This window comes from Tiliqua scincoides, chromosome 1 (assembly GCF_035046505.1).
Source record: "Tiliqua scincoides isolate rTilSci1 chromosome 1, rTilSci1.hap2, whole genome shotgun sequence".
NCBI lineage: Eukaryota > Metazoa > Chordata > Lepidosauria > Squamata > Scincidae > Tiliqua > Tiliqua scincoides.
The window spans coordinates 111,876,805-111,904,473 of record NC_089821.1 but is presented as its reverse complement, the minus strand read 5'-3'; the positions used below and the strand labels follow the sequence as shown (position 1 = coordinate 111,904,473).

The window sequence follows — 27,669 nt, the reverse complement described above, 5'->3', positions numbered from 1 at the left end:
AAGGCACTAGATTGGGCTGGATGTTCACTTAACAACCTAATCATAACAATGGGGATTGGAGAACATATCCCCATCATTAAGTGACCCACACCTGTACCTATAAAAGTAGGTAAGATATCAACTACCATTTTAGATCAAGCGTTCCCATTCATTCTCCTGCAGGTCGAAATGCCTGTTTTAAGATGGCACAACAAGATGTGCATGACCCCCCCCCCCAAACTAATGCTTTTCCTTCCTGGTTATTGGTTTCATTCTATGCAAATTTATGTGGGGAACAGTCATCCAATAGAGAATCTCTACTGCAGGCTCCTGGCAGGGGGTGATGTGCTTCAACTCCTCATCTCTCCTCTGTACCACCCCAATCTTCTCCCTGTTTTGGCCTCTCTGCCCAAGGATCTGCACTGCTGTCTGAGTGATAGCCAAGCTACTCCAGCACTGTGTTTTTTCGATGTCGTGCCAGCATCCATGGCATATCTGTCAGCAGGCACACATCTACACCAGCAGGGCTGTCATTGTGCTGGCATATATGGAGATCTGCTGGTGCATCTCAAGGATGGAATTGACTTTTAGACAAGCCGAACTTTTAGCATCAACAATGCAAGAACAATAGTACTGGCCTGACTTACAGGGTGCACAGAGAGACACCATCCATGGCAGTCATTTCATATCTCACATCCTAAAACGCAGCTGTGGACAGTGGCAACTGCCTGAGAAGAGGTAGAACTATTATCTGAGATGATGAAAGAGGGGGAAACCTCTGTCTGATCCAGGGTGCAAAGGGAACCTTTGTTATGAAATGATCAGCAGCATATGAGCAGAGAGGCCAGTCTCTCTCTCTCTCTCTCTCTCTCTCTCTCTCTCTCTCTCCACTTCTCCTCCTCCTCCTTCTTCAGGTAGAGAGAAACTATGGTGGGCCACATTGGTCAGTGCCTATAAAAGGAGGAGAACATCAGCATGAGGTCACAGTGATCCACATGAGGTCACAATTGTTAGTCTCTCCTATTCAAGCAGATTACCTCAGTATGGGGACACTTTGGTTAGTCTCTCCCTCTCACCAAAGCAGGCTGTAGCAGTAGAATGTGGGCACAATGTCTCTCCCTCCCAGAAACCAGGGCAGGCAGAAGCAGGAACCTCCAGGAAAAGTCTCTTACTCAGTGAGGTGAGTCTGTACAGGAGCACATAGGCAGTCTCTCTGTCACTTCTTGAAGTGACCTGCCTCAGTGTGCGCACTCAGTGGCCACCTGTGTCTCCAGGGGTGTAGTCCAGGAATGAGTGAGGCTGTGAGATTTCTATAAGGAGAAGCAATGATGTCATCAGCAGGAGGTGACTTGGGCATTTTGTTCAAGGAACTTTGACTGAGAAGAAGCACCAGGCTCAGCAGACTGAGAAATCTGATTGGGGCAATGGTTTAATACAGTGGTTCTCAAACTTTGAACCGCTGTGACCCATCTCATTATCCACTCTGGGTCACAATGCACTGCTCATTGTAGTGTCACCAGAGGCTGCTTCTGGGTTGCACTGGGCCAATAACCCACTCCACTGGCCACCGCATTGATTTCTTTGGTTAATTGATTTCTTTGGTTAATTGTACAACAAATAGTCATTGCTGGAATCCTGGAGTGCAACCCCTTTGTCATGAGAAATTTATTACTTGCTTATTAGGCAAGATTGTGTATTATTTGCTGATTAGGTAGCAGAGAGTTAAGGTATGTGAGCAGGGACAGCAGTGTTTGCCCTACCCTTGGCAGTGCGCCAGTCACCTGAAGTCAGAGGGCAGCTCAGGCCTCCTCAGCAATAAGAGGTGAACTTTCACACCAGCTGTTCGGGAATGGAAAGGATTAGGGAGACTGGGGAAGTGGAAGCCTTAGTGCAGAGAGGCAGATGGAGGTAGGGAGAATGTGAAAATCAAACACGGTAATCAACAACTTAGAAGGAAGGAACAAAACACAGTCAGAAAATGTAAAAATGAATGAGCTTAGGGTAGGATTTGCAAACAAAGTGCTACAGGGAGAAATCACACAGCCTGCACTTTGCAGAAGGAATCGGCAGCAGGCAGGAGCTAAAAGCAACAGGACTTTGCAGTGATACCTTCACAGTGTTCTCCCCCTGCTGTTCTGATTGGGTAGTGCGAATTGTGGCACCATAAACAAAGTCTTATGGCAGGGTTTCCTCTGCACATGTCACAGGGCTGCCTCATGCGTCTGTATGAATTGGCCTGGCATCATGATTCTGGCTTCTCATCCCTTCTTTCTTCTCTCATCTTTGCATTTAAACTGCTACTTTTTTTTTTTTGCATCCCAGCCTTGTGGCAGGTAGCTGTGAGGCGATACAAAACATAAATTTGCCTTCAATGTGGTATCTGCAAAAGCAATAATGAAAGTGAAATTGACTGATTTAGTTTTAGTTATTGAACTAACTAAGCTAACTGCACATTCCTAAAGTGATGCACTTTGAATTCTATACAGTTTGTGTTATCCTTTCTGAGCAACTTTCTTGAAAGAGCAGGGTTTTATCATCACTGCAAAAGAATCAGGAGATTTTAGGACACAAAGCGTCAGAAAGGCACAGATTGTCTCTAGAGTATGGCCTGAAGAACTACTTGAAATCCTTTTGAGAGACATGTTAGCAGAGAAGAGGGATTAAACCAGTCCCACACATAGCAAAACTCACTTTGTTACAAGTTTCACTTGAACATCAAGAGAACATCATCATCTCTGCCTTTGAGACTCAGGCAGAAACAAGAAGACAGGGGGGAAAAAAGTCAAACAAGAGGTGTAGTAATAGTAAGAGACAGCAAACAAGAGTTTACAAGCAATAAGCTCCCCCGTAATGATGGAGGCCAACATTACCCCACTTGCTTTCTACACTGGGTGGCTCAACCAACATGCGGTCACTGTTCCAACGAGACCATTTATTTTCCAGTTGTTTTCCTCATTACAGAATAACAGAGCTCCATAATATATAATAGATATTCCTTATTTCAAAGCAGAAAACCCATTGCAGATACTTAGGGCCCAGTCCTATCCAACTTTCCAGCACTGGTGCAGTTGCAATGCAGCCCAGAGCTAAGGAAACAAATGTTCCCATACCTTGAGGAGGCCTCTGTGATTGCCTGCCCACCACAGGAAGCAGTGCATACCCCATTGGCACAGCAGCACCGGCATTGGAAAATTGGATAGGATTGGGCCATTAGTTTTGAACTCTACATTATACGCCTAGGCGTATCTACTCAGAAGTAAGTCCCATTATGTATAATGGGGTTTACTCCTAGGAAAGTTTGTATAGTGTGAGGCTATCTGCCTGCCTGCCTGCTTGACCCTTGCCCAGCTTGGCTGATAAGAGCTGCCCGGGGTGGACTGGCTGAGTGGACAGGAAGGGTGGTCAACTCTTCCTTGATGGAGGGGACGTTACCACGTGCTTTGAAACAGGCGGTGCTTTGCCCCCTCCTGAAGAGGCCCTCCCTGGATTCCACTGTATTAGACAACTACTGGCCAGTCTCCAACATCCCGTTTCTGGACAAGGTAACTTAGCGGGTGGTGGCGTCTCAACTCCAGAGGGTCTTGGATGAAGTGAATTATCTGGATCCTTTTCAATCTTGTTTCAGGCCGGGCTTTGGGACAGAAACTGCCTTGGTCGCTTTGGTAGATGACCTACGCTGGGGACTGGACAGGGAGAGTGCGTCCCTGTTGGTCCTGCTGGACCACTCAGCGGCTTGTGATACAATCGACCATGGTATCCTTCTGGGCTGATTGGCCAAGTTGGGAGTTGGAGGCACTGTTTTGCAGTGGTTCTGTTCCTACTTGGAGGATCAGTCCCAGATGGTGGTGCTGGGGGATACCTGTTCAACACCCTGGCCCTTGAGGTTGGGGGTGCCACAGGGCTCAATTCTGTCCCCCATGTTATTTAACATCTACATGAAACCACTGGGGGAGGTCATCCAGGGATTTGGAGAGGGGTGCCATCAATATGCTGATGACACCCAGCTCTATCTCTCCTTTCCTCCAGACTCCAGGGTGGTGGTTGAGGTCCTGGAGCACTATCTGGAGGCAGTAAGGATCTGGATGGGGGCTAATAAGCTGAAATTAAATCCGGATAAGACAGAGCCTCAACTCGTTCGGAAATCCTCGACACAGGTGCTGGAGTATCGGCTTGCACTGAATGGGGTTGCACTCCCCCTGAAGGAGCAGGTCCATAGCTTGGGGGTCCACCTGGACTCGCAGCTGCTCCTGGATTCCAGGTGGTGGGTGTGGCTAGGAGGGCCTTTGCTCAGCTTCGGCTGGTGCGCCAGATGCGGTCGTACTTGGATCATGCAGACCTGGCCACAGTGATCCATGCCACAGTGACATCGAGATTAGTTTATTGTAACGTGCTCTATGTGGGGCTGCCCTTGAAGATGGTTCGGAAACTGCAACTAGTGCAGAATGCGGCGGCCCGTGTAGTTACTGGAGGTAGGTGGTCTGACTCTGTCAGTCCGCTTCTCCAGTGACTGCATTGGCTGCCCATTCGTTTCCGGGCTCAATTCAAGGTGCTGGTTTTGACCTTTAAAGCCCTATACTGCTCTGGGCAGGGTATCTTAGAGATCGCCTATTTCCGTACAATCCGGCTCGTCCTCTTAGGTCCTCAGAGAAGGCCTTTTTACAAGTGCCGTCGCCTAGGGAGGTACGTGGGGCAGTGGCAAGAAATAGGGCCTTCTCAGTAGTGGCACCAACGCTATGGAATTCCCTTCCCCTTGACTTAAGAACTGCTCCCTCTCTTGAAACTTTTAGGCGAGGCCTGAAGACCCTTCTGTTTAGACAAGCCTTCTGAGTTCCTGGCCTTTTAAACAACTTTTTAACATTTTAAAATATCTTTTTAAAAACCTGGTTACAGGACTGATCCTTTTTATGATTTGCTGCTCTATGCTCTTTTACCTGACTACTTTTTTATCTGATTACTGTTTTTATGATATGTTGTTAATATGCTTTTATTTGTTTTTAAATTATGTTTTTAATTTGTTTTAACCTTTGTTGTAAGCTGCCTTGAGTCCCTCTGGGGAGAAGAGCGGGGTAAAAATAAAGTTAATAATAATATAGGATTGCAGCCTCAGGGCCCAATCCTATCCAACTTTCCAATGCCAGTGCAACCACAATGCAGCTCCGAGGAAAGGGAACAAACATGTTGGCATGGCTGCACCAGTGCTGGAAAATAGGATAGGATTTGGCCCCTAGTCTCCAAATCCTTGGGCTAGATACAGAAATCAGCAGATTGATCGGTTGTGAAGAGTGATTCTTTGGGCTTGTTATTTGACTTAGGCCACAATCCTAACCAAGTCTACTCAGAAGTAAGTCCTATTTTGTTCAATGGGGCTTACTCTCAGGGAAGTGTGGTTAGGATTGCAGACTTAGAGCCCAAGCCTAGCCATGTCTACTCAGAAGTAAGTCCCATTATAGTCAAGGGGGCTTACGCCCAGGAAAGTGTGGATAGGATTGCAGCCTTAATTCCTTTTGGGAAAAATTCACCCAGTAATTTTGAGTCAAACAGGCAAACAGAGAGAGCAAAGAAATGTAAATGTGGTTGTTTTGCAAAATGCTTTTCTGAATACCCATTACACTGAACGTACCCATTATATAACCTTAACAATCTAATTCGAGAGTGCTGGGATGTGAAGTATCATTCTAATCATAAATAGATTAAATGCAACAGATGTTTTATGGTCCTCCATAACTGCTGGCTCCCCTATGTTCCATCCAAATATCTCTGATTAGTCAAGAATAGCCTCCCTAGGTCAATGCATCCAGTATGGATGGCAAAGGCACAAAGAGGCATTCTTGTCGACTACTCTCCAATTCTGCATTTCCATTCCTGAAAATGTCTGCCAAAGTCAGATTCTGGGTGCCTTCCAGAAGTAATACAAGATTTTTAAAAAAATGTAAACAGGCCTCCAGTAGTTGGAAACAATTATGGGACAATTGTAATAGACTAGAGCAGTGGTTCTCAGACTGGTGGGTCCTGACCCATCAGTTTGTGTAATGCTTTCCCTGTCCCTTTAAGGGGCGGGGGAAGGGGAGGGAGGCAGTTAAGGGGGGCGAGGGGGGGTGCTTGTGTCTTACTTGGACAGATGTAGGGCTGCAGCAGGCTGTAGGAGGTGTGGGATGCCCTCTGCAGCCCTCTGCAGCGCTCCCCGAGGCTTGGAACTTTCCCTGAAAGCGGGCGCAAAGCACTTCCGTTTTGCATTGCACTCGCTTTCAGTGAAAGTTCCAAGCCTCGGGGAGCGCTATGGAGGGCATCGCAGGGCTCACCACACCTCCTGCAGACTGCTGTAGCCCTACATCTGTCCAAGACACAAGCACCCCCCTCGCCCCCCCTTAGCAATGTGATCCTGGAGATCGCGTTGCTGCCCTACCCCTCCTCCACAAGAACTTACTGAGGGAGTAAAGCTCCCTCAAAGTTTGAGTACCTCTGGACTAGAGCAATGGATGAGGGACCTCTTTTAGCCCACAGGCTTAACAATGCTGCACAGTGTGTTCAAAGAATTCTGTCTTGCTAGGAGAACATTTTGCCACAGGTTTACAGGAACAATGTGGTCATCTTTTGTCTTTCCAGAATGTGGGAAAGTGCCTTCAGAATAAATAAGATAGCCTCTCCTAGGACTCCAGTTCTTCTGGTTCATTTCACTTATAAAAGTCCTTCGCAAACTGTGGGTTGCAACCCACTATGGATCCTGACTTGGGTTTTGGTGGGTCATGAAACTGATAAGCTGATAGCTGACAAGGAAAATGTATTGAGCCCTGGTGGAAAGTGAGACTGAGTCACACGTGTGTGTTTACTCGTGACTAAGCGACTGTGCCCTGGGCCGCTGAGAGCTGGCATTGGGCCTGGGGGAAAGACTGGGCCCTCTCTTCTCCCTAACACACTCATCCCTACCACCCTCTGACATCCTTACTTTGAGAAGTACTACAGCATTTTCTTCGACCTCAGCAAAGTCCTCATTTGCTTTTTCTTCTAATAATAATGCATAGGCATCCAATGACTGGCTTTCACTGCCTCCGTCATTATTCTGCAATGATTTTGAAACAAAGTCCAGGTGAAATAAACTTGCCTGGCCTTTTTTGATTTTTCATTTTTTTTCTTTTTTCTTTTTTTCTTTTGTGCTCCCAACTTCTATTTGTACTCCATACTGCTAGTTTCACCTTCATACAATGCCAAAACACACATAGACTTGATCCAATGCCCTGTGTTCTAGACACACCCTAAATTAGAAGCGGTGGAGCTGACTATTGGGGTCTGGGAATTCTGTGAACTGAACTGGGTGACCTGCTGCTGGGGCCTGGTAGTTCTGGTTTGAAGGTGTTTCACTTTATCATTTTGAATTGTACCAATACATGTTGGTGCTTATGAAAAAGACCTGAGCTGCATTTTCACTACAGCTTTAATCCACTTTCAGTGCACTTCTATTCCCCCCCCCCCCATGCATTCTGGGGGAGTTTGTTAAGGAATCTGTTGGAGCTAACCCTCACAAACTACTGTCTCCAGAATGTATTGGTGGAATAGAAGTGCATTGAAAGTGGATTATAGCTGTAGTGGAATTACAGCCCTGGATAGGATGAGGTTGAGGTATCCAATTTTTTTTAAAAAAATATTTTTTTTTAATATTCTAATTTTTAATAGATTTGTTTTGTTTAATAGATTTATTTTTTAATAGATTTTTACTGTATAGTTTCTTTTGGCATGACCTGGGCTCCCTGGAAGTCCAGGCCCTGGGTATTTTGCCCCTCCGTCCCCTCTCCCCATCCCTCAGCTCTTATTGAAGGCCAGGTGAAGGGGAATGCAAGATCACCAGAATGGTCCTGATCTGATATCCATGGAGCTCAACAAACACACCAGAAGGCATCCTCCAGAGTAAAAAGGATAAAAACAGAGGCTTGAGCAGCAGGTAAAGTGAAACTATTAGTCTGGTAAAACTAAGTGTATCCTGATAGAGCAGTGGTTCCCAAACTGTGAGCTGTGGCTCCCCAGGGAGCAATGGAAACCAGCCAGGGGAGCCACGGAATTCTTGTGAAAAACCCTCTGCCCTTTACAATGTATAGGATTGTAGCCCTAATGAGGAGCTGTGGCCAGTGGACAGGTGAGCTGCCTGTCAAAAAGTTTGGGAATCTCTGTGATAGTGTTTTAAAAAGTGGGTCCCGGTGCTAAAACGTATGGGAACCATTGAGTTATTGTTTATTGTACTGTATGATGCTTATGGTAACAATAAATTACCTCGGATTGCCTCAGTGTTCATGAAGATTTCACCTGCTCAAAGAATAAAATCACCTGAATGTTTCCAGTGTAGCTTGCGTGAGAGAAGGCACATTTGTCAGTTTCAGTGGGTTTAAATATGTCACACAGGCACTTGGGACAAGAGTACCTTTCTGTGGTAGGATGAGGGCTAGGAATTGGTTTTGGGCAAGGGTGCTGAATATGGGCTGCGTGTGTGCAGAGTAGGCAAAAAACTGAGAAACAGAGGCAAGCAGATTGTATTGCCTTCATGCATCTTCCCATATGATGCATTTAGTTAGGTGAGGAGACGGAAAAGTCTTCAGTATATGTCATTCATTAGGGACATTACTCAGTCCCTGGTGGGTGTGGCTGAAGCAACGGCAACATGAGGGAAAAAATGGGAGGGCACAAAGAAGGGGCATTGGCGGGTTGAAATATGTCCCACATATTAGATTTCTGAAAGGAAAATAATAGTATATTTCGCACTAATGCTATCATTCTAAACAGAAGTGAACATAAGAACATAAGAACAGCCCCACTGGATCAGGCCATAGGCCCATCTAGTCCAGCTTCCTGTATCTCACAGCGGCCCACCAAATGCCCCAGGGAGCACACCAGATAACAAGAGAGCTCATCCTGGTGCCCTCCCTTGCATCTGGCATTCTGACATAACCCATTTCTAAAATCAGGAGGTTGTGCATACACATCATGGCTTGTACCCCATAATGGATTTTTCCTCCAGAAACTTGTCCAATCCCCTTTTAAAGGCATCTAGGCTAGACGCCAGCACCACGTCCTGCGGCAAGGAGTTCCACAGACCAACCACACGCTGAGTAAAGAAATATTTTCTTTTGTCTGTCCTAACCCGCCCAACACTCAATTTTAGTGGATGTCCCCTGGTTCTGGTGTTATGTGAGAGTGTAAAGAGCATCTCCCTATCCACTCTGTCCATCCCCTGCATAACTTTGTATGTCTCAATCATGTCCCCCCTCAGGCGTCTCTTTTCTAGACTGAAGAGGCCCAAACGCCGTAGCCTTTCCTCATAAGGAAGGTGCCCCAGCCCCGTAATCATCTTAGTCGCTCTCTTTTGCACCTTTTCCATTTCCACTATGTCTTTTTTGAGATGCGGCGACCAGAACTGGACACAATACTCCAGGTGTGGCCTTACCATAGATTTGTACAACCTACGGCAAACTGCTTAAAATCTGTATTATACTTGATAGATAGATTGACTGATTGAGGATAATAAAGTGCTCTGGGTATGTAAAAAGTGACTTTCCTTTAACTCACTAAAAGGGTTCATCAATGGGGAGTGGCAAGGGAGTGAGGGCCCAATCCTATCCCATTTTGCAGTGCCGGTGCAGCCATGCCAGTGGGGCGTATGCTGCATCCTTTGGTGGGGAGGCAATCACAGAGGCCTCTCAAAGTAGGAGAACAGTTGTTCCTTTACCTTGGTGCTGCATTGTGGCTGCACCAGTACTGGAAAGATAGGATTGGGCCCTGACTCTCTGGTTGGGGGTGGGGAAGACGGACGGATGGACATTTGTTCACCTCAATCTGTCTGGTGCCACCTGTGGGCTGAAGTCAGTATATACAGGTCAATGTTTGGAAGTGCCATGTGCTAACAGCATTATGCAAACAGACTCTTTCCTCCTGCCATATATATATATATTTTCTGGAAGTGGTATACAAAAATTGTGTGTCGATACTTCATTTTGCAAGAGTGAAAGCTACAGCATTACAAACAGGTTTGATTATTGCCAGAGATGGGGACTTGGTACTGTGGTGAGACTCAGGTCAGTGCTCGAGTCTCCATCCCCACGTGTACGAGTCATAGCAAGCTCTCATAGTGACTCGCTCCTGAAATTCCTGAGTCATTTTGAGTTGAGTCAGAGTCTTTGTGAAGTGGGTGGCACAGGTCAGGCATGCCAGGTAATGGACCAAAAGGGACTGGAGAGGGTGGGACAGACTGCATGAGAGTAGGGACAGAAGTGGCAAGCAGGAGGAGGGTCGTGTGCAGCAGCTGGGAGGCTTACCAGTTCAACCCAGTCCTTTGCAACTCTACTCAGAAGTATTCCCATTTGTGCTGGTCACTCAATGAGGCTTCCTACTCCACGTAACAAAGAAGCCCTCAGGAGTCATGAGGTTGGAAAGCGTAATCACTATGATCCTCCTGCTTCCCCGCCTCTTCCCCCCCCCTTCCTGGGCTTCTCCAGTCAATTCTCAGGCAAGAAGCACCTTGGGCTCCTCCTCCTGCCCTTCTTCCTTCTGCCCTGAAGAAAAACATCAGACTGCCATCCTTTGTCCAATGATCATTGGTTCCTTCAGAGACATAAAAGAGAGCCTGCTCCTGCCTCCCCCTTCCTGCTCAATGCAAAAGCAAAACATGAACCCTCCCCAATCTCTTGGTTGGAACTGCTGGCTTTTGGGTGGCCCCACAAGGTCTTTCATGCTGTGAAAAAAATAAGCAAGCACACCCAGACTCACTGACTCATTGTTCACATTTGTGACTCTTTTCCAAGTCAGTGGCCTGAGACTCAAGTCAATGCCAGACTCAGTGACATGGGTGACTTGAGTGTACGCGAGTCAGCAAAAAATGCATGTTTTCATGACTCAGACTTGAGTCACCTTACTCAAATTCCCATCCCTGATCATTGCTGTTCAAAGAAAGACGCTTAAAACTGCATTTTTATTATGTTACTTCCTGAAATGTTTGCTCTCTCAGTGTACCAGTTCTTCTGCTTAAAATGTTGTGGAGGGCTTCCTCCCCCTTATCTTTTATGTAACAGTGAGTTACTAACCTTCTGAACTGAACTGTAATTTCTGCCCATTTAATTAGCACTGTTGATAAGAGGCATCATTATGATGTTCTCAGTGCTGCTTGGTGAACATATGCTCCCCATGGTCTGGTCTTAACCAGCTCTGCATGCTGTTCTCACTGATATGTCAGTGAGGCTGATTTACACAGGAAATCAAAAGCACCAGCAATGCCCTCTTACTTAACCGTACATTCCTTGCCCTGTTGTAATTTTTGACCTCTTCCTAATTACTCAGGGTTCTTTTCTTAACTGTGATGCTGTGCTTTAGGATTATGGTCAGATCTTTATTACGCCTCATTGGAGACTTATGCATTTTGGGCATTTATGCATGAAGAACAGTAATATCTCTCCAGCATTGTGATCTACACATCCCAGGACTAACACTTCAGAATGCAGGAAGAATATTACCTGACTGACTGTCAAATTCCAAAAGTGAATACTGACACCGCCCCCCCTCCAAAAAACTTGTTGTATAAAGCTAGCATGTCAGAGAGAAGAGTTCTTTCAATATGTTGTTATGTTCAGATATTTTCCCCTTTATTTTCCTGTCTCATCTCTCATCCATATTTAAAGGTTTCACCTAACTGACCATTTGTTTCCATATACTTTGCATTTTAATGTCACCTGTGAATTGCCATTTTTGGGAGTACATTCCATGCCTGATGCTAACTCATTTGGTTGCCCAGTCAGGCTGACCTCCCCCAACAACATTATATTCCACCTGTGAAGGATAACAAGAGTCCGGATTATTTTAGGTCCCTAAGACTTAACTTTTTTTTTTTTTAGTCCCTAATGCATTTCCAACTTTTCCCACATTACGTTTACAAAATGTGGGATAAACCTAATAGGATGTTTATTCAAGTTTGTTATTTAAAAAAAAATGCTTCTGGAAATAATGGGGGTTCTAATCTTCATTAGCAATTCTCAGTACAGAACAATATAATGGCAGTTATTTTGGGACCGACTACTATGTGGTGCAAAAGGAGCAAATCTAATGCATTTGATGTCAGTTTATTAAAGTCAGAATCAGTGCGCTGGGGTGAGAACACACATGATGGCTTGAACCCCTTCTTCCATTTGTGGAAGAAGCTCTGTTATGCCAGGAGAAAATGGCTATTTTCACTGCTTCCCCCTTCCCCCTACAGCCCCTGAAAATCTGTTCCTGAGGGTGGAGGGAATCTCAGGAGCAGATATCCGTGACACCATTGTTGACACTGGAGTACTTCAGTGCTTCAACAGTATATGAGTGTTTGGAGAGCACTCCATGGGTCTAGCTTTTGAAACTGGAGCTATAAAATTTACTCAAGTGTTATCAAATATTGAGTGCAGGCCTCAAGAAATCCACAAGGATGGACCTTGGGGCCTCATTATCTTCAGTTAAGTATCATTTTAGATGTGGGCACTGAATTATGCCTGAGGGAGTACGCTGATGTCGTTCATTTTACACTCAAGGGGCAGAAATGTAAAACTAATTTTCTCAAAGGAAATTAAATGTCTGCAAGCAGGATCTCATTTAAATTGGAGCTCTTTATCCCAGTGTTTGTATAGTGTTAGCACAGCAGCATCAAAAGAGATATAGTCATTCCAGTGTTAATGAAATCATATTAGAAGAGATTCTGGCCTTCGAAAGGTCTTTTTTTTTTCCTGATGAGATTTAAAACAGAAATTTTATACTGCATTTCCATGCCGAGAGAGTGGCACACCTAGTAGTATTTAAAGAAGGGAAATATTACTGGGTTTGGATCCATGTCAGTCTTGGAGATTAATGAAGCTTAATGAAGAAACAGCTTAATGAAGAAACCCATTCATGATGATTGCCCTGCTCAATTTAAAGTGAGGGTTCATAAAGAAAGGTTTCATTCCCATGACTATCATGACTAGCTCCCCCATCCACTATAACATTTGTTCTCATTATTATTATTAGAAGCTCAACATCACTGTGTAAAATAACTGCATCTGGAGAACCAAACTGAACTTGAATCCATACCAAAAACTGGTTTAGAAAGTGAACTGGACTGAACGTAAAATCATTTGATTGCCTGGTACTTGAACTCCTAAACACAAGAAGTGGTAATCGGTTCGAGAATCAGGCATTGTAGAGTTACACTGCAAGCGAAAGCATTTGAACTTATTCTGATATTTGTATAAGTGTATATAAACTGGATCAAAACCAGGTTAAAGTGTATGAACCATTGACTGAACCCCTTTAAAAGTTGTAGTCTGGGTGGAAACTGAACTGGAGAGTTAAAAAAAAATATATAAGTGAACATTGAAACTGAAAAGCACCCATATTTGAATGTTTCAATTCCATGGCTGCAACACTCTTCTGTAGAACTTCTATCCCAACAGATCTATATGTTGCTTTTCTCAATGTTTGCTGCAGTGTAATACTGAGATAGCCAAATAGGCCTTTGAATCTTCCTAGGTACGTAAGGTTACCAACTAACTAGGAAAATAGGGCCTGACTTGTTCTGCTGTTTTAAACAGCAGTTTGATCTACACAAATAGACAGGTGCCACTTTTTGCGGGGTGTAATTGAGCATTCATTGAGTAAGGTACTGCACTTTGGAAGGACCTCTGGTGCAGCAATGCGCCATTGGCTGAAGCACCCCATGAACAGGAGGAGAGTTCCACTTGTGCAACCGCACCCTTGCATGAGTGTGGCTCTCCTTCTGTGAACTGAAGGAACTTCTGTTGATGGTGTCCCATGGCATCCAAAGTCTGGACACCACCCACTGCGATGGGGATTATTTTGAAAAGCATGTGGCTTGCACTTAGAAATGGTCTTTGCCACTAGTACTGGTTCCAGGTTGTTAGATCAGAGCCCTACCCTGGGTCTTCAAGGTATCCCCTTTCCACTCCCTGAATATATATATATATATATATTGGTACTACCACTGTCATTGGTACTAAGGGTTCAGAGCCAGCCGAAGCCTCTGATTAGGAGTGAGTGCTTGGCATATATCCAACTTAGCTGACTCCTGACGCCATCTTCATTTTCTACCAATAGTGACTAAATGTCACTGCAGAGAGAGATCTGCCCCAAGAAGACTGCAGAAGTCTCCCCCCAAGTTGTGTTAATGAGTCTTTATTGTGCTCAAAAACGTTGTGGACCCTACCATAAAAGGTGAAATTTCAAGGGCAAGTTGCTTAGCTCTGCAAATGGCTTACCCTAAAGGTGTAATTGAATGTACTGTATTTTTTCCCCTCATATTTTTAAAACACCAAAACAGAAATCTCAGAAGGGGAAACTTTTTTTTTGAGAAATGCTTTAGGGCTTTCCTTGCACCTGAACAAAATAAACCAACAGGAGCAGTAAAAGCTCACACTATTTAACTGAATAACAATTAAGGATGCTGAAACAACAGCATGTATTGAAGCTTTAAGCAAATGTGGACAGCAAACAATGGTAACACCTGCGGGTATGAAAAAGCCACTTCAGCTTTATAGACAAATGTTTCCAGAGGATAAACATTATTGATGCCCACGCTATTTACCAGCAAAATGCCTGTGGGCGTGTTGTGAGAACAAGATTATGTATGTTGTAAGAATCCTGCATCCTGCAGGGCCTGAGAAGCTGCCGGAGGTCATTTGTCCTTTTCCCCAGTTAAAGCCCCAGCCCCCACAATGGGGCTTCTTGAGTCTGCGCCAGTTAAATTCCTGGGCCAGTCCCACCCCCATTTGCCCTCCCTCCGCCCAGGACTGGCACCCACCCTCCTGCCACCCATCCCATATCCCCACTCTGTCTGGTGCTCGCTTTTCCACCATTGGCCTCTTGGCAGCGCTGACAAGGTGATGCAGGCCTCCCTGCTGACAGTGTTAGCCTACCACTGGTGCTGAGGACCATAGAATTGGGCTCCTAGTGTTCAGTGTTACTGAATGTGAATCCTGTTCATATCCACATAGGTCCATGTCTTCCCCTGCACCACTCCAACCTAAGTTTGGTTTCTTGGTCATTCTGAGGTAAGATGGGATGTTGAAAACTGGCATGAGTTACTTGCTACTAGTTATGGCGGTTATATGCCAGCTTGCAGTTCAACAGCAATATACCCCTGAATATCAGTTGTATACGAGCGAAGATGGGAGAAGGGATGTCTTCATCTCCTTCTTGTAGGCTTCCCAGAGGTAACTGGTGAGCCACTTTGGGAAACAGGATGCTGGACCAGAAGGGATTTTGGCCTGATCCAACAGGGCTTTTTTTTTTTTTTTTTTTTTTTTTTTTTTTTTTTTAAACATGCATGCCATGTGTAGATGTACATATACACATGCATAGGCCTATATGACTTGGGACCCAGGACCACCTTTACTCATAGAAGCCTGAATGCTGAAGTAATTTTCTGATACCCTTCTTCTCTGTGTGCTTTTAGAAGTTAGGCTACTGGAGAAAGTGCCTTTTCAGTTGTGGCACCCTGTCCATGGACTATTTTCCTTAGGGAATCTCATGATGTCAAAACTCATGTATTCCCAGCACTGGGTGAAGGCCTTTTCTAACTAGTCCTTGTGTAATGCTTGTTAGATCTGGTGGGCAACCTTCAGTCTCGAAAGACTATGGTATAAGCCTACAGCACCCAGTAGTCCCAAGCAGTCTCCCATCCAAGTACTAACCAGACCTGACCTTGCTTAGCTTCCGAGATCAGACGAGATTGGGCATGTGCAGGATAACAGCTGCTGCAAGATCTATTTACTGCTGTTGCTGATTTATCCTACCTTGCTAGTTTGAGTGGTATTTTTATATTGTTCCTTGTGTTGATAGTTTTAATTTTTGTTCTTTAAAAAAAATTGTTCACCCTTAATGTTGTAGAAGCAAAGGGCAGAGTCTTCAAAAAAAAAAAAAAATGTCTATAGAGGTGTGCAAATATACTCAGGTAAAATTGAGAATGTGATTATATCTAAAAATAATGACCAAGTAGCCCTCTATCCCAGTTCCGATATTCCTTTTATGTTTCCCTACCCTAGAGAACATTTTCATATTCATTTTTATTGTGTAAAGCCGATTAGAAATTAACATGAAAGCATCTGGTGGACCTTAGCCTGCATTCTCTGCTATTTTGGGGACTGACAAAAATATGCAAAGGCTACAAAGGATGGCACACTCAGCAAACTTTTCCACAGCACATATAAGGTTTCTTGCCATAGGAGCGCTCTCAGGCCCCAATCCTAAACAGTGGCAGTGCTGGCGCTGAGCTCCAGTGCTGGCGCTGGGTGTTGCACATTTCCAACACCTGAAGAGGAGGGGCCACTGGTGCTGGGCCAGTGCTAGTTCACACAGAGCCTTAGTGCTACTTGGAATAGGCGGGGGGGGGAGGAGCTGGAGCTGGAGGGGGATGGGAATGGCAGAGCTCTGCTCCACCAGATCCTGAACTCTGTGTCAGGGCAGAGGGCCGGACATGGAGTCCCTCAAGTCTGTGCTGGCAAAATAGCCAGCGCAGACTTGCGATGCCCCATTGTGTGGCTTGGGATTTTCCTCTGAGGAGATCTCCAGCGGCCTTGGCAGTGCCACTGGATGCAGGGGTAGTCATTTTGGCCCCGTTGCACCCAATGGAGCTGCCCGCTTGAGTATTGGGCTGCCTGTCATGGCAAAAGAGGTACAGCCCAGGTGTACTTTAAAAATGAATGGGGAAATCTGCATGGTACATGTGCTGGAGCTCCATGTATAGCTCGGAGCATACTGAGGCCTTGCAGTGAGGGAAAAAAAAAAATCAATAACCTTGTATAAGGTTGCAAATCACTTTCTTTATAAGTCAGTAGTAAATCTCCTATGTACAAGATTGAATCCGGAATATATAATTGATTTCGACTTTAACGTTTCTCTTTCTCTCTCTTTCATTTTTACAGATTAAGATGTTTAGTAAAGCAACTGGAGAAAGGTGATGTTAATGTAGTTGATCTGAAGAAGAATATTGAATATGCAGCATCTGTGTTGGAGGCAGTATACATTGATGAAACAAGGTAAGACGCAGGAAGAAGAAATCAATGATTTGTCTGGAGATATATGCCCATCCATTCACCTTTCCACCCAATCAGATAGATATTTCTGAATGGTATCAGAACTGATGCAAGTAATTTTGACAAAAAAGCCTACTGAAGCAGTTGCTCCAGTTAGTGGATTAGGGAACAGTGATTATGAACATGAAGGTACCTGTCTATTGCCCTTTATGCCATGAGAGCATCTGCCCCTGCCAATGTGGAATGGGTTGGCTGCCCACCTGCTGTTGCTGCCATGGGGCTGGGTGGCTGGTCACCTTCACAAGTATTTCTACACTAATATGCCAAGGCAAACTCCCCTTCAATCCCCTTCCTCTTCCAAGCTGGTTCTGAAAAGGAAGAAGGAGGAAGCAGAAAAGGATGTGGAGTGAAAGAGAATGGTGGGGTATCTCTAAAGCATCTCCTCAATGTACTTTTTTGAGGTGAGGCGAACACCAGCTGACATAGATTTTTTTTTTAATCTACCATTGTCCCCAGTCTTAATCCCTCCTTTTTTAAATAGAAGATGTCATATCACAAATTAAAAGTCAATTTTACTACAAAAATTCTAGGTGGCGTGAAGTGGGACACTACATTGCTAGTCTCACCCTGGCTGCAGAGAGGCTTTCCATGACCTTTATTTTCAGATCTAGAGAACACCATGCTTCTCAGAAGAAGCTAGTTCTCTGTGTTGTTCAGTTAGGCTGTTATACACTGTTTCTTAGTAACCTATGATGTGTTACTATTTTGTGTTGCTATAGATACAGAAATTCATTTTTTTATTACCAAGCCTAATACATAGTTGAATTTTATTGAAATGATTTCACAGTTAATTTTATGCATTTCATTTTTAGTGCTTGAAACAATTGTTTAGGATTGCCTGGTAAACATGGAAGTGTATCTATTTCTAGCAGTTTACCTATGTTTTGAATTTCACTTCCTTGATCTTTCTTCAGAACAGAATGTCCTCTGAAGACTGACTGCCAAATTGTACTCAGTATCACTTGAATATGGAACATGTGTCTGGTCCTATTTCTTTATTAAATTTAAGGCCTGGCCTTTTCATAATTGCAAGGAGCCACGTATGACTTTATCACTTATATGTATTGGTTCAGGCAAAAACTCTTAAAGTCTTCTACCCAGGCTGCTTGCAAACCAAGGCACAAAAACTCAGATCCAAAAGTTAAGACAAAAGGCAGTTTACTTACAATCTGATGCAGAGTTATACAAACATTTCTCACATCAAGGTTCTTAAAACTAGAAGACCAGGAGCCCTAAAAAGCTGCCCCTGGATGCATGCAAATATGATAAAACAACAGTTAAAAACAGAGATTAAAATACACTCTCCTGTTCTACTAAAGCAGGGGTGTCCAAACATTTTGGCAGGAGGGCCGCATCATCTCTCTGACACTGTGTGGGGGCCAGGGGAAAAAAGAATTAATTTACATTTGAAATTTGAATAAATTTACATAAATGAATTTATTAAAAATGGAACTTATATGAATAAATGAAGGTCTTGCAGTAGCTCAAGGTCTATAAAAGGCCTTGCACAAAGCAAGGTCAGCCTTTCCTTTGCTGCCACTGTTGCATCACAGCAAGTGAAACAGCAAGTAGTGGAGGGAGCCCTCATCCCACAGTTCAGGTGAGAGGTTGAACAACCGCCCTCATGCTGAGAGCAGTTGCGTCGGGCCAGCATGGGCTCCAGCAAGTATCCAGTGGGTCAGAGACTCATTGGAGACTGGGGGCTCCCTGCGGGCCGGAGTGGGAACCCCTGAGGGCCGCAAGTGGCCCCTGGGCCGGGGTTTGGGCACCCCTGTACTAAAGTCAGCAAACAAGAAGCTATATATACATAAGGAGGAATCAGCAAGGGGACATACCCTTTAAAAAGACCATTAAAGGGACCACATAGAATTTCAATTTTAAAGAACCAGATACTCAACTAATAACCACTACTCAGTGTTGTTATTCCCCAACAATATGTGTGCATGCTGATAGTTACACCTCCAGAGAGAGAATAACTAGGGAACAATAGGGACACTCTATCTCCAGTTTTCTATTGCTCCTACTGAGAAATCAAAATCAAAATAAAATAAATTGAACCATGATCATTTGCAGGTTTTTCTTTGGCATTTGTAGTCATACTTGGGCATACCCCACGGCCAGTTCACAATCCCTCTACGTGTGCATTTCAGATTCTAACTTGATGCACAGATGATTTTGTTAAAACAGTGGTTCCGAATCTTTTTAGCAGCGGGACCCACTTTTTAAAATGACACTCTTGTCAGGATGCATCTAGCTTTATGAGTTTCACTTTACCAGCTGCTCAGGCTACTGTTTTCATCCTTTTTTCTCTGGTGGGAAAGAACTACCTTCTGGAGTGTTTGTTGACCTCCAGGTTCATTGGATTGGGACCATTCTGGTGGCCTTGCATTTGCCTGGCCTTCAATAAGAGTAAAGGCACATTTACCTATTCATGAGTAAACACATGTGTGGCTCAATTCACTTTCCTCAGGGTTCAATACATTTTTTCTTGTCAGCTTGGCGTGGAGGGACTTTCTTTTCAATTTTTTTTTTTTGGGGGGGGCTATATTCATTGAATCAGCACCATTCTGATGGTGTTGTTGTCCTCTCAGGCCTGCCCTTAAACTTGGATTGAGCTGTGTTCACCTACTCACAAGTAAACACGCACATGCAGCTCAGTTTCATTTTCCATAGGGCTCAATTCATTTTCCTTGTCAGTTATCAGCTTGTCAGTTTCAGGGTGCAATCCTAGGCATTTGTTGGGCCAGTGCAAATCCCTTGTGCCTGCCCAGGAGTGTCACAAACATGCTGTAAGACACATTTACACCTCCTTATGAGTCAACTGGATTGGTACAAGGACATGCGCCAGCCTGTGAAAGCCAGATCCAGCCTCCGTGCTGACACAGGCAAGTAAGTTTGTACTGGCCTCCCTAGGCCAATGCAGGTGTTTAGGGAGGGCAGGGTGAGGGCAGAATGGGGATGTCCCTAGATGGGAGGAGGGTGGGCTGGTTGGCAGACTGGCCTGGGCGAGTGGGTGGGACTAGGATCCAGCACATAGGTGGTTGAGCTTACACAGGCTGCTCAAATTTGAGCCAGCACTTTCACTGGTGCAAATCTGAATAAACCCGTAGGGCTGGCTGGGACATTATTCAGGGTAAGGGGACATAAGTTGCTAGCCCCAGCCTGCCAGTCAGCTTACCTGTTGGCACAGGTCAGGATTGTGCTGCCTGTTTCATGAGTCACCAACAATCCCAACCCACAGTTTGGGAAACACTGTGTTTAAAACATGGTCTTGAAATATGGGTATATGTACTGATGAAAGCATGTAAAAGGCATACAGCCCATCATTGATAACAAAAGGCCAACTTTTGATCTTGGGAATCACTTGCTGTAGTTAATGGCAGGTAATAACTACAGTGAATGATCTTCATATAATCTGCTGGGGGGGGGGAGAGGGGAGATTTGACCTTGGAGAATGTCCAAGAGTTGGCCTCAAAGTCTTGCTGTGAATCTTCACTGAAATATCTTCCCTCCTCCCACCTACTGCCATCTGAGATGAGCTCTCTGATTCTATTGTAGAGAAATAGAGTCAACGCCCTATGAATATCATCTCTTGGATATTAAAAAGACTTTTTCCTGGAACTATATTTCTCCACACTGAATGTGTATCTAAAAGAATGAGTGAGTTTGAAAGAATGGCAGATTTCCGAACTCAACATTCCCTTTAATAAATGATTTTGCAAACCCCCAGTTAGTAATGGCACAAACACATTTTCTGGTTAGATCAGGTGTGCTATATTTAACCGGAGCAGACGCTTCAGACTTCACTCATGAGCTTTTTATTGGAAATAAACTCCACTGACACCAGTGAGACTTGCTTCCTAATAATTTGGTTAAAGCTCAGAGTGTACATGGGTTAAGCACTACCCAAGGACTTTTTAATATAGCCCAAAAATAAAATGTATCATTTCACACAGACTGCAAAAGTTTCCAGTGTCCCTAACTGTTTTTCTAAAGAGACTAATTTAATTACCACATACTGGAACTATTAAAATATTTTCAAGAATTCGGGAAAAACAATTGAATGAAAGATATCTCATAGTTCCCCCAGCTGGTTCTGGTAAGTGTTCATCAGAAATTATTCTGAGATTCACATAAATTGAAAGAAGAAGAAAAACTTAAAAGGCTATTTATATGGATTATATTGTGGTAAATGCCAGAAATGAGATGAATATTTACTGGTAATTGTTCAGATTTTAAGATGCCCGAAGGAAAAATCAGAAAATACTGACGTCATTTATTTTTCAAATTTTTATACCGCCCTTCCTCCAAGGAGCTCAGGGTGGTGTATATCGTTCCTTCCCTCCTTTTGTTTTCACAACAACCTTTAAGGTAGGTTAGACTGAGAGATTGTGATTGGCTCAAGGTCACAAGGAAGCTTCATAGCTAAGCGATGATTCAACACTAGCAGAGTATCCTCGCCCTCATTTTGATAATGAACTATGAGATGACATGTAGTATAGGTGCAAATAACAAAAAATGAATGAACTTTATGTTGCAACATTTTTTATACTTTCTTCTGGACCTCAGAAAATCCTAAGCATCACTATTAAGCATCAAGTTAGGGCACAAGTTAGGGCACCTGTGCTGAAACAGGCAGGCTGACTAGCCTATGCTGTATCAACTATGGGTTTGGTGCAGGGTGGGATGCAACTTGGAGTAAAGGAGATTTCCTTCTCCTTACCCCAAGCAACGCCCCAGGCAATCCTATGGGCTACTTGGATTTGCATCTGTGATTTCATGGACACAAATCTGAGCAGCCCAAGTAACACCGCTCAGGCCGGGGATAGGGTTTGGAATCTGGCCTGTGCTGCTGTGGCTGGTCCCACCCCCTTTCTGGGTCCGATCTGCCCCTGAACTGCTCTCTCCCCAGTCAGAAACAGCCCCTCCCCACCTCTATTCCTATCACACACAAGCATACAAGTGTGTGTGTGTGTCTAAAATTAAAAATGTGAACATAGCTGAAATGGCAGAACTATCCAGTTTTGTAAAAAAAAAAAAAAGAACAGATTCATGCTCCCAATATGCTATTCAAATCAATTGTTAAATTATTTGGGAACATAAAGGACTGTAGTGCAATATACAATGCCTTGTATGAAATCAAACCAAACAGTTCATCTCTAACAGAATTTCAGGCTGATCTGAATCGTCCTCAGCATTTTCTTTTAGGCAGGAGATTGGGATGCCCCTTTAACACAGGCCAACTGACCCGTTACAGAAAGGTTAGCCCAGTGTATAATATATGGACAGCTATCATCCAATTGCCTTTGAATGGGAATTCGCAAGACTGTCCCCAAAAGCTAAGATGCCATTGAGGAACACATTGAGCAAAATTGCCTGGGACTACCTGTGCTCTGTGTCACAAGGGTTAAATGTGTAGGAGTGCCCAGCTAGAAGAGAACCGTGGGTGACAATTAAGTTCCTTAACTGGTCCAGACACCATTATGCATTTAATGAATGTGTTTCCCACTTCTCTAGAAAGTAATAGCTTTTAGTAGAAAAATCAATAAGACTTCATTATTTTTTTTCTTCCTGTTGCTTAAGTTTTTAAGGAAATAGAGATCCCAAGTGCATTCAAGTTGTACTAGTTCCAAACTTCAAATTTAAAGTTTCTTTGACAAGTTTCTTTTGACTATAACTGCATCTCAATGTTGTGTGAAAAGGAACACATGTGCTCCTCAGGATTGTAGTCTGAACCTCCTTGTGAACTTGGGAGAGTGGTTTGGCTCTATCCTAACTGCCTTAGACATTTGCATAGCTCCAAGTCGGGGGAGTTGGGTGGAGGGAAGGTGGAGCTCTGGGACTTCTACAGTGAAAGTGGTGATGTCATCAGCAGGAGTGTTCAGGGGCTGCCACTGAAATTTATCTGAGAAGAAGCAACAAGTTCAACAGGGGGCAAATTGAGAAATTAGTCTAAAGGCATAATCCAAACCAGCACTTGGGTCGGCGCAAGTCCCTTACGTTGGCCCAGAATTGTCGCAAACGTGCCATAAGGCATGTTTGCGCTGACTTAGGAGTTGGGGAGGCCAGAGCAAGGAGTTGCACTGGCCTCTCCATGCCAGATCCAGGCCTGGTGGGGTTAGTTTGCATTGGCCAATGCAGGGGTCTAGGGAAGCGTTAGGGGGGCGGAGAGGAGGCGCTTCAGCACAGACAGGGAGCAGAAGGCAGGGCTAGGATGTGGCAGTTCTGCCAGATCCTGATCCAGTTCCCAGGCAGCATGGCGTGACCTCTGTCTACTCCGTTCTGCTTGGATCTGTGCCACCTTATCAGGTGCTGCAGATCCGAGTAGACCCATTGCAGCCACTGCAGCGCAACACAGGGTAAGAGGAAAGGTTTCCCCTTGCCTTGAGTTGCGCCACTTTTGGCCCTAAACTTGCACTGGACATAGCGCATGTCCTCTGGCCTGCCTGCTCCAGCGCAAGTTAGGATTCAGCTGCCCAGATATAAGTTAATAACTAGGCCAGTGATTTTCAACCTTTCATCTAATGGCACACTGACAAGGTGCTAAAATTGTTAAGACACACCAACCGTTTTTTTGACAATTGACAAGGTATACTGCAATGAGCCTTTGGCCTACCGGAGACTTGCTGGAGTCCGCGCTGGCCCAACACAACTGCTCTCAGTGTGATGGCCAACTGTATGACCTCTCGCGCAAGCTGTGGGCCAAGGGTTCCCTCCACTGCTTACTCTTTTACATCTGTGAAGCAGCAGTGGCAGGCCTTGCTTTGCACAAGGTCTTTTATAGGCCTTGAGCTGTCACAAGACCTTCATTCATTCATAAAAGTTCCATCTCTAATATATTCATGCATGTAAACTTATTCAAATTTTAAATGCAAATTAATTCTTTTTTTCCTGGCCCCCAACACAGTGTGAGAGAGATGATGTGGCCCTCTTGCCAAAAAGTTTGGACACTCCTAGCCTAGGGGTTTCATGAGGGCTTCTTGCAAGACAGTACTCTGCTTGTGCTATATTAAGGCTACAAGTCTAGGCAAATTTTCCTGGGAGTAAGTTCTGCTGAACACAATGTAACTTCCTTTGAGTAAACATGCACAGGCTATTACTCTAATACAGTTTTTATATTTGGGATATTTTTTAGTTCCATGTTTCACTTTTTACACATTTGTTTAAAACAATCACCACCATTCCAAGAATTTGGGATAAAATGAGCTACGTCTTTCAGTGACGTTTAACAAGTTTCAGAGAAGGACTAAGTGTGAGGAAATGATTATTTTGTTGTATAATATAGTGGGGCATGGCTATGGGAGGTGTCATGACAAGTTCCTATACTTCAGAATTTATTATTATATTATTTTTCATATACTGCTATTTAACATAAAAAGTTCACAATGCAATTTATAGAGCAAAATAAATAAATAAGGGCACAATCCTAACCCACTTTCCAGCACCAACATAAGGGCAATGCAGCTCCGAGGTCAGGGAACAAACATTCCCTTACCTTGAGGAGGCCTCCTTTACTGCCACCCAACTGCAGGATGCAGCACATGCCCCATTGGCATAGCTATGCCAGCGCTGGAAAGTTGGTTTGGATTTGGGCCTAAATTGAGTGTTCAACTGCACCCACTTAAAATCTGAGTGAGGATTTTAAACCAGTCCTTTCAGAAATACAGACATGTTAAGAACACCTAAAATCTTGCTGAGAGATAGCCAGATAGAGTCATCTTTAGAGTTTACACAGTAGCAAACTGCTGTCCATATTGTTTTTCTTTTCATTTTTAATTGTGTTTTCACCCTGCCCTATCATTAACCTTCCCACTAACTTACAAGTCTAATTGTGCATGTTAAAGGGGTGGGAGAAGTTCTACCTACTCATTGTCAAAACAGTCCTCCAAGAGCTAGAAGTTTCTTATCTCAATCCCTCAGCTGTCAGTCTTCCTGCTACTATGTAGAACCACTCAGTCATTGCCCATTTTTTGCTAAGTGCTTTCTTGCTGGGAAGGAGCACAGACTCAGAGCAGCCCCTGGCCCACTGCTCTATGGATGGAGGCAGGTTGGCCTATACCTTTTCTCATGGGCACCCCGCAGAGTGGCTTCATTGTTAACGTGGACTTTCAGACATAATCAGTTGCATCCTGACTTGTGATTGTGCAGTGATGCAAGATCAAGGGGTAGCTACTGAGTTATAGACTATCCAGGTACATCATACTAAAATAAGTAATGGACAGTTTGTGGCCCTTTAATTGGACTCTCAAATCTGAGGCCTGCGTGAACAAAAAAATGAAATAAAACAGAATTGCTACTTGATATTTCTGCTGTCGCCTTCGTGTGTCACTCCCATAATCACACAGTATGCACGGAAGTAATTGAATTTCCAGGAAATTAATCAAAAAGGAATAAGCTCCCCTTAGTCTTTCATTTGAATTACCCCCTCAGGTCTCAGGGGAATGAGAAACGTCTTGTGAGTGAGAAACTTATTGCGAGTTATTTTGAGCTTGCCACAAAAAGAAGAGGAAAACCATGAAAAAGTTGAAGAATAATGGCAGGGGTGCGTGTGTGTGGCTAGCCTGCCTCTCCACTCATATTTCCCTGTTTATGCTCAAGCAGAAATTTCGATTATCCATTATGGGTAGAGAAGGCCCCCACTGTCTCCAATCTGGGCAAGATAATAGTAAAAGTAAAAATGTAGAAAACAACATTAAAGTAGGTTTAATTTAGTTGTGACCCTCTGACCAAGGACTAAGTAGCCATATACTTATGGCTTGAATGCACTCAATCTTATCTGATTTCACAAGCTATGCAGAATCAGGCCTGGTGGGTACTTGAATGAGAGACTGCCAGGGACGACTTGGTGCTGTAGACTCATTGCCTCCCTGACTTTGGCCCTCTGCCACCCTTGAGGGTAGTAGGAAGTGATAGAAATCCTGTTTTTCATGCAGCAGCACAGGCAGGCACTAAATGAAGGGCTGCAAAGCTAACCACCTACATCCATACTATCCGGAACATGTAGGAACTTGAGTGATCACAGAAGCTAACCAGGGTCAGGCCTGGTTAGTACCTGGATGGGAGACCATGTGGGAAAACCAAGTATTGTAGGCTTTTTGCCTCCCTACCTTTTTGGCTTCTAGCCCACTCCTGCTGCTGCAGCAGGCTCCAAGGGACTAGGCCCTGCTTTCCATGCCCTACCTCTGGCTCTGCCCCTCAGCCCACCCAGCTAGCCAGCTGCATGGATGATGGGTGAGTTGTCCTTGCAATCTGTGGGGTTGAAGGGCAGGAGCTGAAGATTGCTGGTGCACATTTCCTTGCTGGGTGGCTCCCTCCTGTCCACCCCAGCTGAGCGTCAGTCCTTGCTGCAAGTGGACAAAGGCACCAGTTCGGGGTGGTGGTGGCAGCTCAAGGGGACCCCCTGGAGGGTGGATGCTTCAAGGATGGGGGAAGGAAGAGGTGAAGAAGCTTTGTTGCTAGGCATTGTGTGCACCTGTCCTTCCTTGGGCAGACCAAAATGCAGGTTGGAGGAGGCAGGAGGAGCCGTTCAGAGGTGGGCCAGTGGGTTGGAGGTGTAGGTGTGTGTTTTGCATGCAGTGGAGGACATCCAGGGTAGCAGCTGTGGAAGGTAGGGATGTTTGCAGGAGCTGTGCAAAAACTGTTTTGCATGCAGCACAGGCATGTACAAGGTGTAGGGCGACATAGCAGGCAAGTTGGGCACCTATGGCGGGCCAGTCCCCGCAGGCCAAGTGCTACGTTTTACATGCATAATTTTGAATGTGCCACTCACCTTATTTCGGCCCTCTCTGGACCTGCTCGGGTGGTTTGGCTAGCCCACGTGAACTGCCGAGCCTCTGCTCTGCTGTCTTTGTCTTGCCCTGGCTCTTGTTGCTTCATTCTGGACTTCAAGCTGGGAGGAGTGCTGTGTGCCCACAGCTGTGGAATCCTGCGTCAACTGGAGTGGCCAAGACAGGTGACTTTTTGAGTGCTTTGAAAGTGTCCGTGTGCCACTAATGGAACATGTGCCGCTGGTCAGCCACCCCTGTACTAAGATAATATCCTTGCCTATTATGCAAGTGATGATTCCGTTATCAAAACACAGAAGGCCTTTTATCATAAAGCTGAAGCCTTTCTTTAAAATGCTTCACATACTGTTTTAGTTCCCATTTGTGAGCTGAAGTGTTAGTAATTTTCCTCCTCTCCCAACAAAAGTGGTCCTTTGAGAACAAACAATATCAGAGAAAGAAAATCTAATCAGTTCTTCAGGCTGAGGGATGAAGCAGGATACTTTCACAGTCCGTTTAAGCAATTTCATTATTCATTTCCTGGGACAGATTATATTATAGAGCTAAATAGAACAGCATTTCAAAGAAAATCCTCAGCAATTATCTATTCCCCATTAAATTATGTTCCAGATTTTTCTATGCATGGTCATGATGACAGCATTTTGAAAAAAGTATGTTTATTTACCTATTTGTTTAAAAATTGTTAGCCCCTTCGTCTCTCTGTTACTCAAGTTTATGGTAAACCATATCACTAATATAAAAACCATTAACCCATTTCTGCTCAGCCCACAGGTGTACACATTTGGTCCCTGTTGGGTATGTGCAATGTTGGGCAGAAATGG

General features: G+C 44.5%; 1 protein-coding gene across 1 annotated transcript in view; it reads left to right on the top strand.

Moving 5' to 3' along the window:
- The window catches only part of PDE1A (phosphodiesterase 1A), a 158,071-nt gene that overhangs the window by 105,737 nt on the left and 24,665 nt on the right, over nt 1-27,669 (top strand). Inside the window, exon 2 of the mRNA XM_066635166.1 lies at nt 16,893-17,006. Coding sequence (XP_066491263.1) covers nt 16,893-17,006 — 114 coding nt within the window. The remainder of the gene's footprint in view (nt 1-16,892; nt 17,007-27,669) is intronic.